Source organism: Vipera ursinii (assembly GCF_947247035.1).
Source record: "Vipera ursinii genome assembly, chromosome: 4".
In the NCBI taxonomy this organism is placed as follows: domain Eukaryota; kingdom Metazoa; phylum Chordata; class Lepidosauria; order Squamata; family Viperidae; genus Vipera; species Vipera ursinii.
Window position 1 is genome coordinate 98,715,119 of NC_139514.1, and position 13,384 is coordinate 98,728,502.

The following is a 13,384-nucleotide window of genomic DNA, read 5'->3' on the forward strand; positions in this document are numbered from 1 at the left end:
CCTTTATTAAGCAACTTGTTTCTGCCAACTCATCAGGTCTTAGATTTGGGACGCCTGAAAGAATATGATGAGCCATACATTTTGCTGCAAGAACAGGAGAGCCTGTTTTACAAGATGGTTCAACAACTGGGTAAGGCTGAAGCTCTCTCCATCCTAGAAACAGCCAAACAGGTAAGGCATGTCTCTTTCTCCACTCCCCCCCCCCCGCTCCATTTTCCCTTTACAAAATGTTGTAATTAAGTTTGTCTCAATGATTGACTTTCCACACAACGTAGCATATTCAGGGCTTCAGAAAATCCCATCTTCTCCACTATAGTTAAAGCTCTTGTAGCTTTTCAATTATAAAGCCTTTTTTTCATTCTTTATTACTGGGATTTGGAATAATATATACCCAGAGTGGAAAATCATATGCTCCCATTGCAGAAAAGAGCTATGATTGGGATTGTTTTTGTGCTTGTGTAGAAGATGATATACAGTGTGGTGCTGGACTCATTTACTCTTCCCACTCAGTAAATCCAGGATTATAGTGAAGCTGCATCAAATTCCCTTGCTTTTGATAAATAAAACTGCAGTTTTGTACATGAGTGGAGGAAAAATTTATGAATAAAATCAAATATGATGAATAAATTTGCAGTTTTGTACATGGACAGAGAAAACTAGAGGAAAAATTCTTACTGGTTGTGAATATTATATTGTGTGTGTGTGTGCGTGTAATTGTCTAATTTTAGTTTTAGTAGTTTCTTACGACAGGTAGTCCTTGACTTATGATCACAATTGAGCCAAAAAATTATGTTGCTAAGTGAAACATTTGTTAAGTGAGTTTTGCTCCGTTTTACGACTTTTCTTGCTACAGTTGTTAAGTAAATCATTGCAGTTTTTAAGTTAGTGACATGGTTGTTAAGTGAATCTGGCTTCCCCATTGACTTTACTTGTCAGACGGTGGTAAAAGATGGTCACTTGAGCCTGGGACACTGCAACCGTCATAAATATGAATGAGATGTCAAACTTCCAAATTTTGATCACATGATTAGGGGATGCTGCAATGGTTGTAAGTGTGAAAAATGGTCTTAAGTCACTTTTTTGAGTGCAGTTGTAGCTTTGAATGGACTGTTATAAGTTGAGGACTACCTGCCCTCTGTGTCTGATTCTTGGAGAGTGCCTGGATAAGTCCTTGTAGTTTTCTTGGCAAGGTTCTTTAGAAATGCTTTGCCATTGTCTCCTTCCTAGGGCTCAGAGAAAGTGACTGGCCCAAGGTCACCTAGCTGATTTCATGCTCAAGGCAGAACTAGGATTCACAGTCTCCTGCTTTCTAGCCTTTATAGGCTAGAACTGGCTCTAAATAAACTTTATGAACCTTCAATCATTGGGGCATATGATTTTAAGAGAATGGTTGAGATCATAACAAAAAAAATCGGACACAAGGGATAGGCAATTATGAGCTTTATTCCTGGGGGGGGAAGGAAAGTGCAGGGGTGGAGGTGATGATGATGGTTGCTTAGAAAGACAAATTTAGGAAGCAAAAAGAAAAACACATATTCTTTTGAAGCCACACCATTTTACTCCAACAAAATACTCCTTTGAGATAATACCAATATCCCTCTAATATCACTTTCCACTCCCTTTTATAATCTACCCACCTAGGCTTCCTAGACTTTTTTCCTTTCCTGGCCTTTTAATCCATCTGAAAAAAACTAACACAGCATACCAACAGAAAATAAGACTACTTGATTCTTGAGTATAATGAAGCAAAACTATGTTTCAGAAGCAAGTGTAATCTTATTCAGAATAGAACTGGACTCCTAATCCCAAATAAATCGACCATACCTCCATCTTAACTAAGCCTCAATATCTAGTCTATCACTTCAGCTCAGGAAACAGTTTGAGATATCCATACTGTAGACTCGTTGGTACTAATTGATAAAGAAACTAAAAGCAATAGCCTCAGCACTGTTACTATTACCATAATGATGATCCTTCTGATTCTAATCCAGAAATTCTTTGTGACTTTTCCCTGGAGCTGCATAGATAGAAAAAAATGGGGACAATGAGGGACACAAAACTAATCTTCCTCTGATATGCACTTCTGGAATTATCAGGAAGGGAAAATCAAATCAAATCCAAAAATCCAGCATAAACTCAGATTGTAAAGAAATCATTTATTACTTTCATCCAATGAAGCTGGGGATTAAATCACCATCAATTGTAGAATTTTCCTTAGACTAGAAGTTCTAGAGAAGGTCTGATTTTTCCCCCCTCCAAAATCTGATGTTACCACATTAAGGAACCCGGAAGCATTTATCAATTGCTTCATCTCTTTCTAATAGTATTCATCAATCTAGCTGAGTAAAGAGTACTGAGTTATTCATTTATTCCCTTCAAGCAATTTGATAAGAAGAGAACTTTGATCACTATTCCAGGAAAAGTCCAATGAACAGAGAGCAAATTGAGTATAATTTAAAAATGGAATAATTGGGCTCTTCCAAGAGGAAGAATAGAATAAATATAAATATAAGTATAAAATAAAAATAAAATAAACTATAATAATTCTTCTGGACACGCTGTGAAATTAATAATATCTGAAATACAAACATCTGGGTAGAACAAGAGATGTTTGGTCCAAGTGCTGGATATTTGAAATAAATTTTCCACTCCCACCAACTTAGATTCCAAACAATTCTGTAAAGGAAAGGTTTAAATTTCAAATTCAGTAAGAACTTCTTCAAAAAAAACCCCTCACATTCAGTTAATTACTGTCATCATCAATTTACGGCATTCTTATTTCTTTTAAAGAGTTAGGAACCTCTTTCTCATAAATCAAATATATGAGAAATACAAAAACCTAGTGTTAATATTTCTGAGGGACATACCAGTTGTCAAGGTCTCAGAACATCAAAATAGGTTCTGGATTTAGAGATTTTTAAGAAGGTTTTGCAATTGGACTTATCAATTATTATAGAACAGGGCCCTTGCCTAAAAGAACTGTTCTGGAAATGGCATTTCAGCAATAAATCTTATTGCACCATAGAAATCTAGTGATGAGAAGAGTTCTGCCTTTCCCGTAATTCTACCAAGTATAAGATCCTGAAAAAAAAACCTAAAAGTTGGCAAGCTAGATTGAATTTAAATGCAGTCTTTATCATAAAGATGTAGAAAGGTGACTAATAAGAGCAGTGAAACCGCATATCATACATGTCTGTCAAATACATGTAAAATTTTTATTAGACCGTCACCCATCTCTTTATATGAGAAGAACAATTTATTTATAACTTTGCCTGGAGCATCACCCAGTGATATAAATTACAAACAAACACTGCACTGTTTACCAGAAAGCATAAATATTAGGCATGACTCATGACATATGTCAGCTATGTGGAAGATAGTGCATTTTATATGTTTTAAATAAAACTTTTTGACATTCTCCTTTCTGGGAAAAATACATTTTGAAGCCCCTTTTCACCCAAACACATTTTCAGATAAGAGCACACAAGTCTTGACATTATTTCATTTTGTTACCCACATCTGTCAGGGAGCAGAGATATGATACAACTACTAAAAACTGATGATTGTGGAACAGTGAAACTTGACAGGATTTCATTTCCTTTATGTTCTGATTATACATTTATCAGGAAACCTGTATCTCTGGCAGTTCAGCACGAAATTCGTAGAATTCAAGAACTCAAAAGCTCAGCAAAGAACTATTCTATTATTTGGTATCATCTTACATTTTAGAGAAGTTGCTTGCTAGAGCCATTGTTCATGTTTTGCCTTTCTCTTTCATTATTGTGGCACCCTTTCCCCAGATCATATTTCTGTAAAGCTCTGTGACTCTGCCACATTGCAAATTAAATGCTGGGATATTTCATACATCTATCCTGAACTTTCAATGCTTGTCAATCATAGTTTGTAAAATGCAGGGATTACAACCTTGATATTCACATCCAAATCTATTGTGCTTATTTTTATGTGTGAAAATGAAAAGCCCTTGCACAGACACTAGATTTTGAAGCAGCTTTGTCACCCTGTTTTTATCTCCATTTCTGAGCCAGTAAAAGGATTTTATTTATCAGTTTAATGTCAAATGATAGTTATCTGTTGATCAGAATTATTAGCACTTTTAGTAGGATAACTACCATATATGTTGAAATATGTATGCTTTGCTGAAAATGAAGGCAGGTTTATTATTATTTTTAAAAAAAGAAATAAAAGGATTTTAAATGTGTATTTTACTTTTGATATATATCCTTAAGTGACAGGCTTCAGAATAAGCTACCATAAATCTAACATACAATATTTTCCTTCTCAGGTTTATTTTAAGAAGAATTATCCAGAGGTTACTCCAAGTGATCAAGCAGTCACCAATTCATCAATATCTGAATCTCAAGGACTAATAATTTTTGAGACTGCGCTATGATCTTATGAAATCATTGGGAGGGGGCAGGTGCTCTTTTCTTGTCCTTTAACAGAATGTAACCCTATCAAAACATAGACAAGTCTTCCAATTCATTCAAACTGTTTTTTGGCTGGAATATTAATTGTCATACTGAAGAAAAATAGATTTTTTTAAAAAAATAGTCCTTGCTCCTTATATTTACATACAATATACTGTAGTTCAGATTTTTTTTAAGAATTGTATTTCTTAAAGTGCCTAATTTTGTGGATTTAGCAAAAAGAAGCTCGCCCCACAAAATCTGAAGCCTTGTTCTACGAAGGATAAATTTGCTCAGGAACTCGCAACTTCCTCATTTAATAATGCCAGAGCAGAGAGACATTCCACTGTAGGATTCCTGAACGTGCTGCTGTTAAATCATTCATGGGCTGTTTTGTATTTATGTCCTTTATATAGTGTGGCTTTGTTATACAGAGGCAGAGAAATGTATGCATATAGTTGTGCAATTAATTTCTGTTTTTGCATCAGTACAACCTTTCACCAGAATATGCTTCCTGAGTGAGAATCCTTAAAGCCAAATCTGCTGTATTCTAGAAGCTCTCTTTAAAGGAATAAATTGTAATGTTTTAACATTGAACACTACCACTCAGACTCATATAATACCTGTCCTGTTTTTGATCCCCTCTCTCTACTGCACATTGTTAGCCAGTGAGCTGTATTTCATTTAGAGATCAAACATGGAATAGTCCTGTTCTAAAGAAATAACACAATCAGGTACATATTTTTATTCACAGCTGTGCTCCCCTTGACACATTGAAACCCCTGGTGCTGGACACCTCATTCTCAGGTGGGGGAAATGTAGTTTTCTAGTTTTGCACATAAAAACAAGTAGGGAAAAAGCAAGATCATGGTACCTTAAGACAGGGTTCCCCAATGCCCGGTCCATGGACTGGCACCGGGCTGTGGCATGCCAGAAACCGGGCCACACAAACAATTGAAGCCCCATCTGTGGGATGCAGGCAGCATGCAAAACCACATCCTCTCTGGTGTGCAGAAAATCCTCCTTCCACGGAACCAGTCCCTGGTGCCCACAGTGTTGGAGGCAGCTGCCTTAAGACCAGTGGTGGGATTCAGCCGGTTCGCACCACTTCAGCAGAACTGGTAGCTAATTTTTTGTTGCCCAGGCCCAGAATGGACTTCCGGAAGTGGCATCCACACAGAGAACCAGTTGTTCACATATTTGCATGACACCACTGCTTAAGACGTGTATACAGTATGTAAATCCTTAACTCCTTGTGCAGTTATGCTTAAATTAGTGCCTTCCAACTTGGCTATTACAGGAAAAGAGTTACTTCCTTCATGGCAATGTTTTACAAATAATATTTTACCTTTAATTGGGAAATAATCTCAGTACCGCAAGCTATTTTATATCTGGCAATTTCAGTTTTCTAAATTTTAATAGTTGTAATATAGGCAGTAAAATGCTACCAGACGCAAAGCACTGGTGTCAACAGTAGTTCACTTCTACTGGTTGAACGAATACTTCCAGAGAATAAATCCCAGCAGAAGAAAAATGTGAAGAAACAAAGAAAGTGTAGCAGTATCTGTCTGTAAATCAAGGCAATGCTTCACAAGTATTTCCTTTCAGTAGCATTTCTCTTTGTATATTTTGCCAACTGAAATGTGTTAAAAGTTGAAGCCTGAATATACTGTCATCAGTACACTGTATACATTTATTGTGCCTTACTGAATCTCAAGCCAAATGTATTGAAAATACATTAATTTAAAGCCACCTTGTGAGTTTGCTTTATTTAAAGTGTATTATATACAGCTATAAGGGACGTGGTGGCTCAGTGGGTTAGGACGCTGAGCTTGTCGATCAGAAGGTCAGCAGTTTGGCGGGTCGAATCCCGAGTGCCGCGTAGCAGAGTGAGCGCCTGTTACTCGTCCCAGCTTCTGCCAACCTAGCAGTTCGAAAGCACGTCAAAATGCAAGTAGAAAAATAGGGACCACTACGGTGGGAAGGTAACAGCACTCCGTGCGCCTTTGGCGTCCAGTCATGCCGGCCACATGATCACGGAGACGTCCTCGGACAAGCGCTGGCTCTTCGGCTTTGAAACGGAGATGAGCACCAGCCCCTAGAGTCGGAAACGACTAGCACGCATGTGCTGGGGAACCCTTACCTATATACAGCTGCAAGCTATTGCCAATGAACTATTTACACCAATATTCCCTATCCTAGGACCTTCTAAATGAGTTGGGGTGCAGATTCCAGCATTTCCTTCTATTTTGATAGGGAATCATGGAAGGAGGACACATCACAGAATGGAAACAATGAGAATGTGTACAGCAAAAAATAGTTTTTCAACAAACAAAACCACCCTGTGCTACTTTTATAGCATGTAGAATTCTTTAGGGTGAATTCTATATTCTTTACACAAATGAAATACAAATTGCACAGACACTAATAATCTAATACCCTAGAATAGTACTAAAGTAATACAGGAGTACTGCTACACTGCACTGTTCTTTGGGTCACATCCATTAGAATGACAAGCCAATTTGCAACTAGAGCTATAGGGCATTTATCTGTTAACTGATAGTTGAGTGTTCACATTAGGCTAGTAAATTCAAGTTTTAAAAACTTAAAAACTGGAAGTTTTAAAGAAGAGACTGGACAACCATTTGTCTGAAATGGCATAGAGTTTCCTGCCTGAGCAGGGGTTTGGACTAGAAGACTCCAAGGTCCCTTCCATCATCATCATCATCGTCATCGTTGTTATTGTTGTTGTACAGGATCTGATGTGTTATATATGTGGGCTGACTGGATTTGGTGAATTGGAGAGAACTAGTCCATAGAAACCTAACACCAAAATAAATGCATTAGTCTTTAAGATGTCAAAAGGTTTTGTACCGTGTATTTACAAAGCCATAAAATACTGTTTTTAACAACAAAATGGAATATGCCATGGGCAGGATATATATTGCCCAGCTGTAATCAGATTAACAAATTTATTTAGTTTCCCAGAGGATGTGTGGCTTAATCTGTGATTGATACTTGTGTCAGGTCTGCACAGTTTATGATCTGCCAGGAAATATGTAATCTATTAATTAATCTTCCAGTAAATGAAGAATTATTTATTTTGATCTGGGTCTTCAAATGAAAGAGTTATTACTTGATGTTCTTTTGTTTCTCCGTGCTTCTATGCATCTTATTTTTGCTCTTTTTTTTCACTTGCTCAGATGAAATTTCAAATGTTCTATTGAGTCTTCCAACTTAAGTTGTTAGTGGATCTCAAGTTGTGGAGATATGAATTAAACATAGCAAGGAGCACTAAGTTATGTAAACTATTTTGCTGTAATTGAAAATAGTAAGACATTACTATAGTCTAGAGAAGATGACAATTATATCTAATCGTAATGGTTGCTTGATACTCTTCCTCTTATAAATTTAAGCATCAGTTTCCGTAAATAAAAAATTACTTGAACAGAGAAAATAGACTCTTAATTTTAGACAATAAAGGCTAATATTTTATTTTACGGGAAAATCCATGTGAAATTCATAATTATTAATTTTAATTGCGATTATAAAATTGGAAGAAAATATAGGAAGCAAATTGTCAATTCTTTGGGGGGGGCTGTCTTTATTTCACTTTATTTGGATCACTTCAGTTTTGCTTTGCAAATATTCACATACGATCAGATTTATTAAAGAATATATAAATAATTTCATCTGCATATTTTATTAAAAAGTGTATCATTGATAAATAATAATACTCCATCTTTGAGACTGTTCCCAAATATTTTTCAACAATAAGGACATTTGCATGTTGTGGTTTATTGATATTTAATATAAACATTTGTACTTCAGACTGGTAAATTTGCTACTCCGGGAAGGAAAAAATGGGAGTGATTGCCTTCAGTACCTTTCCTCCTGTCAGGACAGTTAAACTTAACTATATCAGGTTATAAAAATTAGAGTTTTTGGCTTACCTGACTCAATTTAATATTGTAGCCTATAGAATGCTAACAAATATGTAAAGTATCTATGAAAATGCTGAATGTGCTGTTTCAACATGTTTTGACAGGATAATTGTGGCTTTATGCAACTGATACCAATGTAACATACCAAAATGAAAAACATTGAGAGATAAATGGAGACTACCCACAAATGATATTTGTGCTAAAACATTTCTTAGTGCTTTAAATTTTACATTTTTATTACTTTTTCTTCTTTCTATTTAAGGAATGTGACAGCTATGGCTTAGATCCAAACTCCTGGCTGACAACTGAAGTTGCTGATATTCTTAGTAATTTCATGACATTGTGAAACTTCACAAGAGGGTTGTGAATCTAGAGCAGACAAGTAATTGGTAACACAAATGTCCACAATCAAACAGGATGGATTTTAAGGGTCTTCGTGGTCCCTGAGCTTGGTTATTTTCTTGCAGATGTTGTATTACCCAAATTAGCACTGATGATGTTACCTCCTTTGGGTAAATGAAACATTTGCAAGATAACAAATCAAGGGAACACTTGTCTGATCTAGATGAGTTCACATCAACAGGACTTGACAGATTACCGTATATACTTGAGTATAAGCCGACTCGAGTATAAGCCGAGACCCCCAATTTCACCCCCAAAAACTGGAAAAAGTTGGTGACTTGAGTATAAGCCGATCCGCCGTTCTGCAAGCCTCCGCTTCGTTCAGGCTGCTTCGTTCCACAGCGGAAAGAAGCAGGCAGGCAGGGGGCGGAGGAACGGAGACCCGGCGACGTTTGGGGAGGTTTGGGCGCCTCTCCAAATATCCCCAAACGTCGCCGGGTCTCCGTTCCTCTGTGCCCTGCCTGCCTGCTTCTTTCCACAGCGGAAAGAAGCAGGGAGGCAGGGGGCGGAGGAACGGAGACCCGGCGACGTTTGGGGAGGTTTGGGCGCCTCTCCAAATATCCCCAAACGTCGCCGGGTCTCCGTTCCTCTGTGCCCTGCCTGCTTCTTTCCACAGCGGAAAGAAGCAGGGAGGCAGGGGGCGGAGGAACGGAGACCCGGCGACGTTTGGGGAGGTTTGGGCGCCTCTCCAAATATCCCCAAACGTCGCCGGGTCTCCATTCCTCTGTGCCCTGCCTGCCTGCTTCTTTCCACAGCAGAAAGAAGCAGGGAGGCAGGGGGCGGAGGAACGGAGACCCGGTGACGTTTGGGGAGGTTTGGGCGCCTCTCCAAATATCCCCAAACGTCGCCGGGTCTCCGTTCCTCTGTGCCCTGCCTGCCTGCTTCTTTCCACAGCGGAAAGAAGCAGGGAGGCAGGGGGCGGAGGAACGGAGACCCGGCGACGTTTGGGGAGGTTTGGGCGCCTCTCCAAATATCCCCAAACGTCGCCGGGTCTCCGTTCCTCTGTGCCCTGCCTGCCTGCTTCTTTCCACAGCAGAAAGAAGCAGGGAGGCAGGGGGCGGAGGAACGGAGACCCGGCGACGTTTGGGGAGGTTTGGGCGCCTCTCCAAATATCCCCAAACGTCGCCGGGTCTCCGTTCCTCTGTGCCCTGCCTGCCTGCTTCTTTCCACAGCAGAAAGAAGCAGGGAGGCAGGGGGCGGAGGAACGGAGACCCGGCGACGTTTGGGGAGGTTTGGGCGCCTCTCCAAATATCCCCAAACGTCGCCGGGTCTCCGTTCCTCCGCCCCCTGCCTCCCTGCTTCTTTCCGCTGTGGAAAGAAGCAGGCAGGCAGGGCACAGAGGAACGGAGACCCGGCGACATTTGGGGATATTTGGAGAGGCGCCCAAACCTCCCCAAACGTCGCCGGGTCTCCGTTCCTCCGCCCCCTGCCTCCCTGCTTCTTTCCGCTGTGGAAAGAAGCAGGCAGGCAGGGCGCAGAGGAACGGAGACCCGGCTTCGTTTGGGGACTTTTGGGGAGGTGCGCGCGCACCTCCCCAAACCTCCCCAAACTTCGGCAGGTCTCCGGACGGCGGTGGATTGGGAGAGGTGAGCGCGATCCCGGAAGCTCCAAAGCCTCGGCCGCGCACAAGTCCTCAGTAAGTTTTTTTGTTGACTGGAGTATAAGCCGAAGTGGAATTTTTCAGCCCAAAAAGTGGGCTGAAAAATTCGGCTTATACTCAAGTATATACGGTACATCCCAAAGGAGCTGGCAGATGTTATTTCAGAAAAATTGAACTTTCAAAGATCCTGGAGTACTGGGGAACTACCTGAGGACTGGAAAAGAGCTGATGTGGTTCCCATCTTCAAAAAAAGGGAAAAAACAGATCCAGGAAACTACAGATCAATCAGACTGACATCAATATTAGGGAAGATCCTGGAAAAGCTATCAAGCAACAAATCTGTGAACACCTAGAAGCAAGCAAAGTTTTAACCAGAAGCCAACATGAGTTTATCAAAAACAGATCATCCCAAATAAATCTTATTTCATTCTTTGACAAAGTGACTAAATTAGTGCACCAGCAAAATGCTGTGGACATGGTATATTTGGATTGCAGTAAGGCATTCGACAAAGTCCAGATGATAGGCTCAGGATCCAAATGGATCTTGACAGACTTGAGCACTGAGCTCTATCCAACAAAATGAAATTTAATGTAGAGAAAAGTAAGGTTTCATACTTAGGCAGGGAAAACCAAATGTACAAATACAGATTAGATGAAACCTGCCTCAAAAGCAGTAAATGTGAGAGGGATCTTGGAATCCTAGTGGACAATCAGTTAAATATGAACTAGCAGCTAAAAAAAACTAATGAAATGCTTGGTTGCATAAATAGAGGGATAGAGTCAAGATCATGTGAAGTATTAGAACTGGTATATAAAAATCTTAGTAAGACCACATCTTGAATACTGCATCCAGTTTTGGTCACCATATTATAAAAAAGGTGTTGAGACTTTGGAAAGAGTGCAGAGAAGAGCAACTAAGATGATTAATGGCCTGGAAACTAAAGCATATGAAGAACAGTTGGAGGAATTGTGTAGTGTATGCTGGCATAGCATACATGTGTGACAGCTGAAATAGGAGGCACAGAGCTGGACAGCTCTGTGCAGGAACAGCGTTCAGCGGGAAAGCCGGATTTAAAGGGATTGGCTGCCAGCCGGCGGGAAACCTGAGTTTAAACCTATTGGCCAGGCATTCACCTAGTCAGGTATAAAATAAGGCAGGTAACTTTTGTTCCCCAGTCCTGGACCACGCTTCCTCCTAATAAAGTCTTTGCACACCTGAAGTCTGAGTCTCTCTGATTCCTGAACCGCCACAACAATTGGCGATGAAGGTGGGATCCTGTTCTGAAGGGCGGTAGGACACCCCGTCTGGCAGGGGAATCATCGTCTGAATCAGAACAGGATTGATCGGATCACTCGAGATGTCTCAGGACGGTCAGGCTCCCACAGCTCAGGTCGGTCAAGCTCCCTTGGCGCCGATCGGGTTAGCTCCCATTTTCAATAGTGCCCAGCCCGAAGAATGGGAAGCGTTCGTGGGGCAGCTAGAGTTTTACTTCATAGTAAACCGCATTACTGAGGACAGGATAAAGGTGGCAGCCCTACTCAGCACATGCGGAAAGGACATTTATAAACTGGCAGTGGGTCTGTGTTCACCCACGGCCATCGGGGAGGTGAAATATGATGACCTCATTGACAAACTGAATCAGCACTTTAACCCGCACATGTTGGAAATGGCATGGATGTTTGAGTTTGTAAAGAGGAACTAGCTGCCAGGTGAGTCGGGGTCAGCATTCATGGTGGCAGTCCGACAGGCGGCTCGCCTCTGCAACTTCGACAACTTAGAAAGGAGGTTGCGGGACAGAATCATATTCGGCCTCAGGGACCGAAAACTGAGGCAGAAGCTACTGGCCAGACCAGGGCTGACCCTCAAGCAAGTAAAGGAGGAAGTACTGGCCTGGGAGTTAGCTGAGAAGCCAGAACTGACTGAGACCAACTGAGGCAACCAGGGTATCACTGTCCATCAGACGCACGGGGCCAGAGGAAGCAGCATGGATGGTCTGGAGTCAGAGGTGGACGCACTACAGCTCATAGCCTCCCACCTGATGGGACAGCACGATAGCCCGAGGGGTCAACGGACCACAGCTGCAGCCAACAGCCAGGACAGGAAGTGTTGCGGTTGCAAGTGCAGCTCGACCAAGCAGAAATGTGCCGGCTGTGGGGGAAACCATCATCGTTCCACCTGCAAGTTCAGAACGGCCAAATGTCGAGCGTGCGGCAAGATGGGACACATCGCGTCCATTTGCCGGAGCCGGAGCCAGGACACACTGCACGAGGTGGATGCTGAAGTTCACCTGGCGTCAGGTACTGGGGCTCTGAAACACATCATGTCCATCAGCCACACAGAGAGCAGAGGGGCGGTGTGTAATACAGGGGCTCGTCAACCACTCACCCCCAAAATTAAGCTAGTGGTGCAGCTCCAAGGGGTTCCCTTTAAAATGTCGCTGGACTACGGCTCCACTGTTTCAGTCATTTGGTATGAGACCTATAAGTTAATTTGCAGCCGGAGCGGCCAGTGGGTTCCCCGAGACCATCTAGCATCAACCTCACCGATTTTCAGAATTCCCCAATACAAGTCCGGGGGGAGGCTGCCTTTCCTGTGAGGTACAGGGAGTTCCAGGGGCCCTTGGACATCCTAGTGGTCAAAGGGACAAAGGACTAGCTTGCTGGGGTTGAGCTGGTTCAAAGCGCTGGGAATTCACATTATCGGAATTCACCAGACACAGTCCCAAGCGCACAGCATTGAATCCATGTGCAAGGCTTTTGCAGACGTGTTCGATGGAATGCTGGGAAAATACACAGGTCCACCAATTGCATTCAAATTGAACCCCAACGTACAATCCATCAAAATAAAGCCACGGAGGGTACCGTTCGTATTAAAACACAAAATAGAGCGGGAACTCGACAAGCTCGTGGCACAGGGGGTGCTGCATCCAGTCGAGGGAGCAGAGTGGGAAACACCCAATGTCACGCCTCTCAAGGCAAATGGTGACATCAGAATTTGCGCTGATTATAAA

The 13,384-nt window shown here is 41.6% G+C and overlaps 1 protein-coding gene across 1 annotated transcript in view; it reads left to right on the forward strand.

Moving 5' to 3' along the window:
* ABCC4 (ATP binding cassette subfamily C member 4 (PEL blood group)) overlaps nt 1–5,029 on the forward strand; it is a 212,120-nt gene extending 207,091 nt beyond the window's left edge. Inside the window, exons 30-31 of the mRNA XM_083361690.1 lie at nt 37–171; nt 4,304–5,029. Of these exons, the coding sequence (XP_083217816.1) occupies nt 37–171; nt 4,304–4,411 (243 nt within the window). The 3' untranslated portion in view covers nt 4,412–5,029. The remainder of the gene's footprint in view (nt 1–36; nt 172–4,303) is intronic.
* Nucleotides 5,030–13,384: the final 8,355 nt, after the last annotated feature.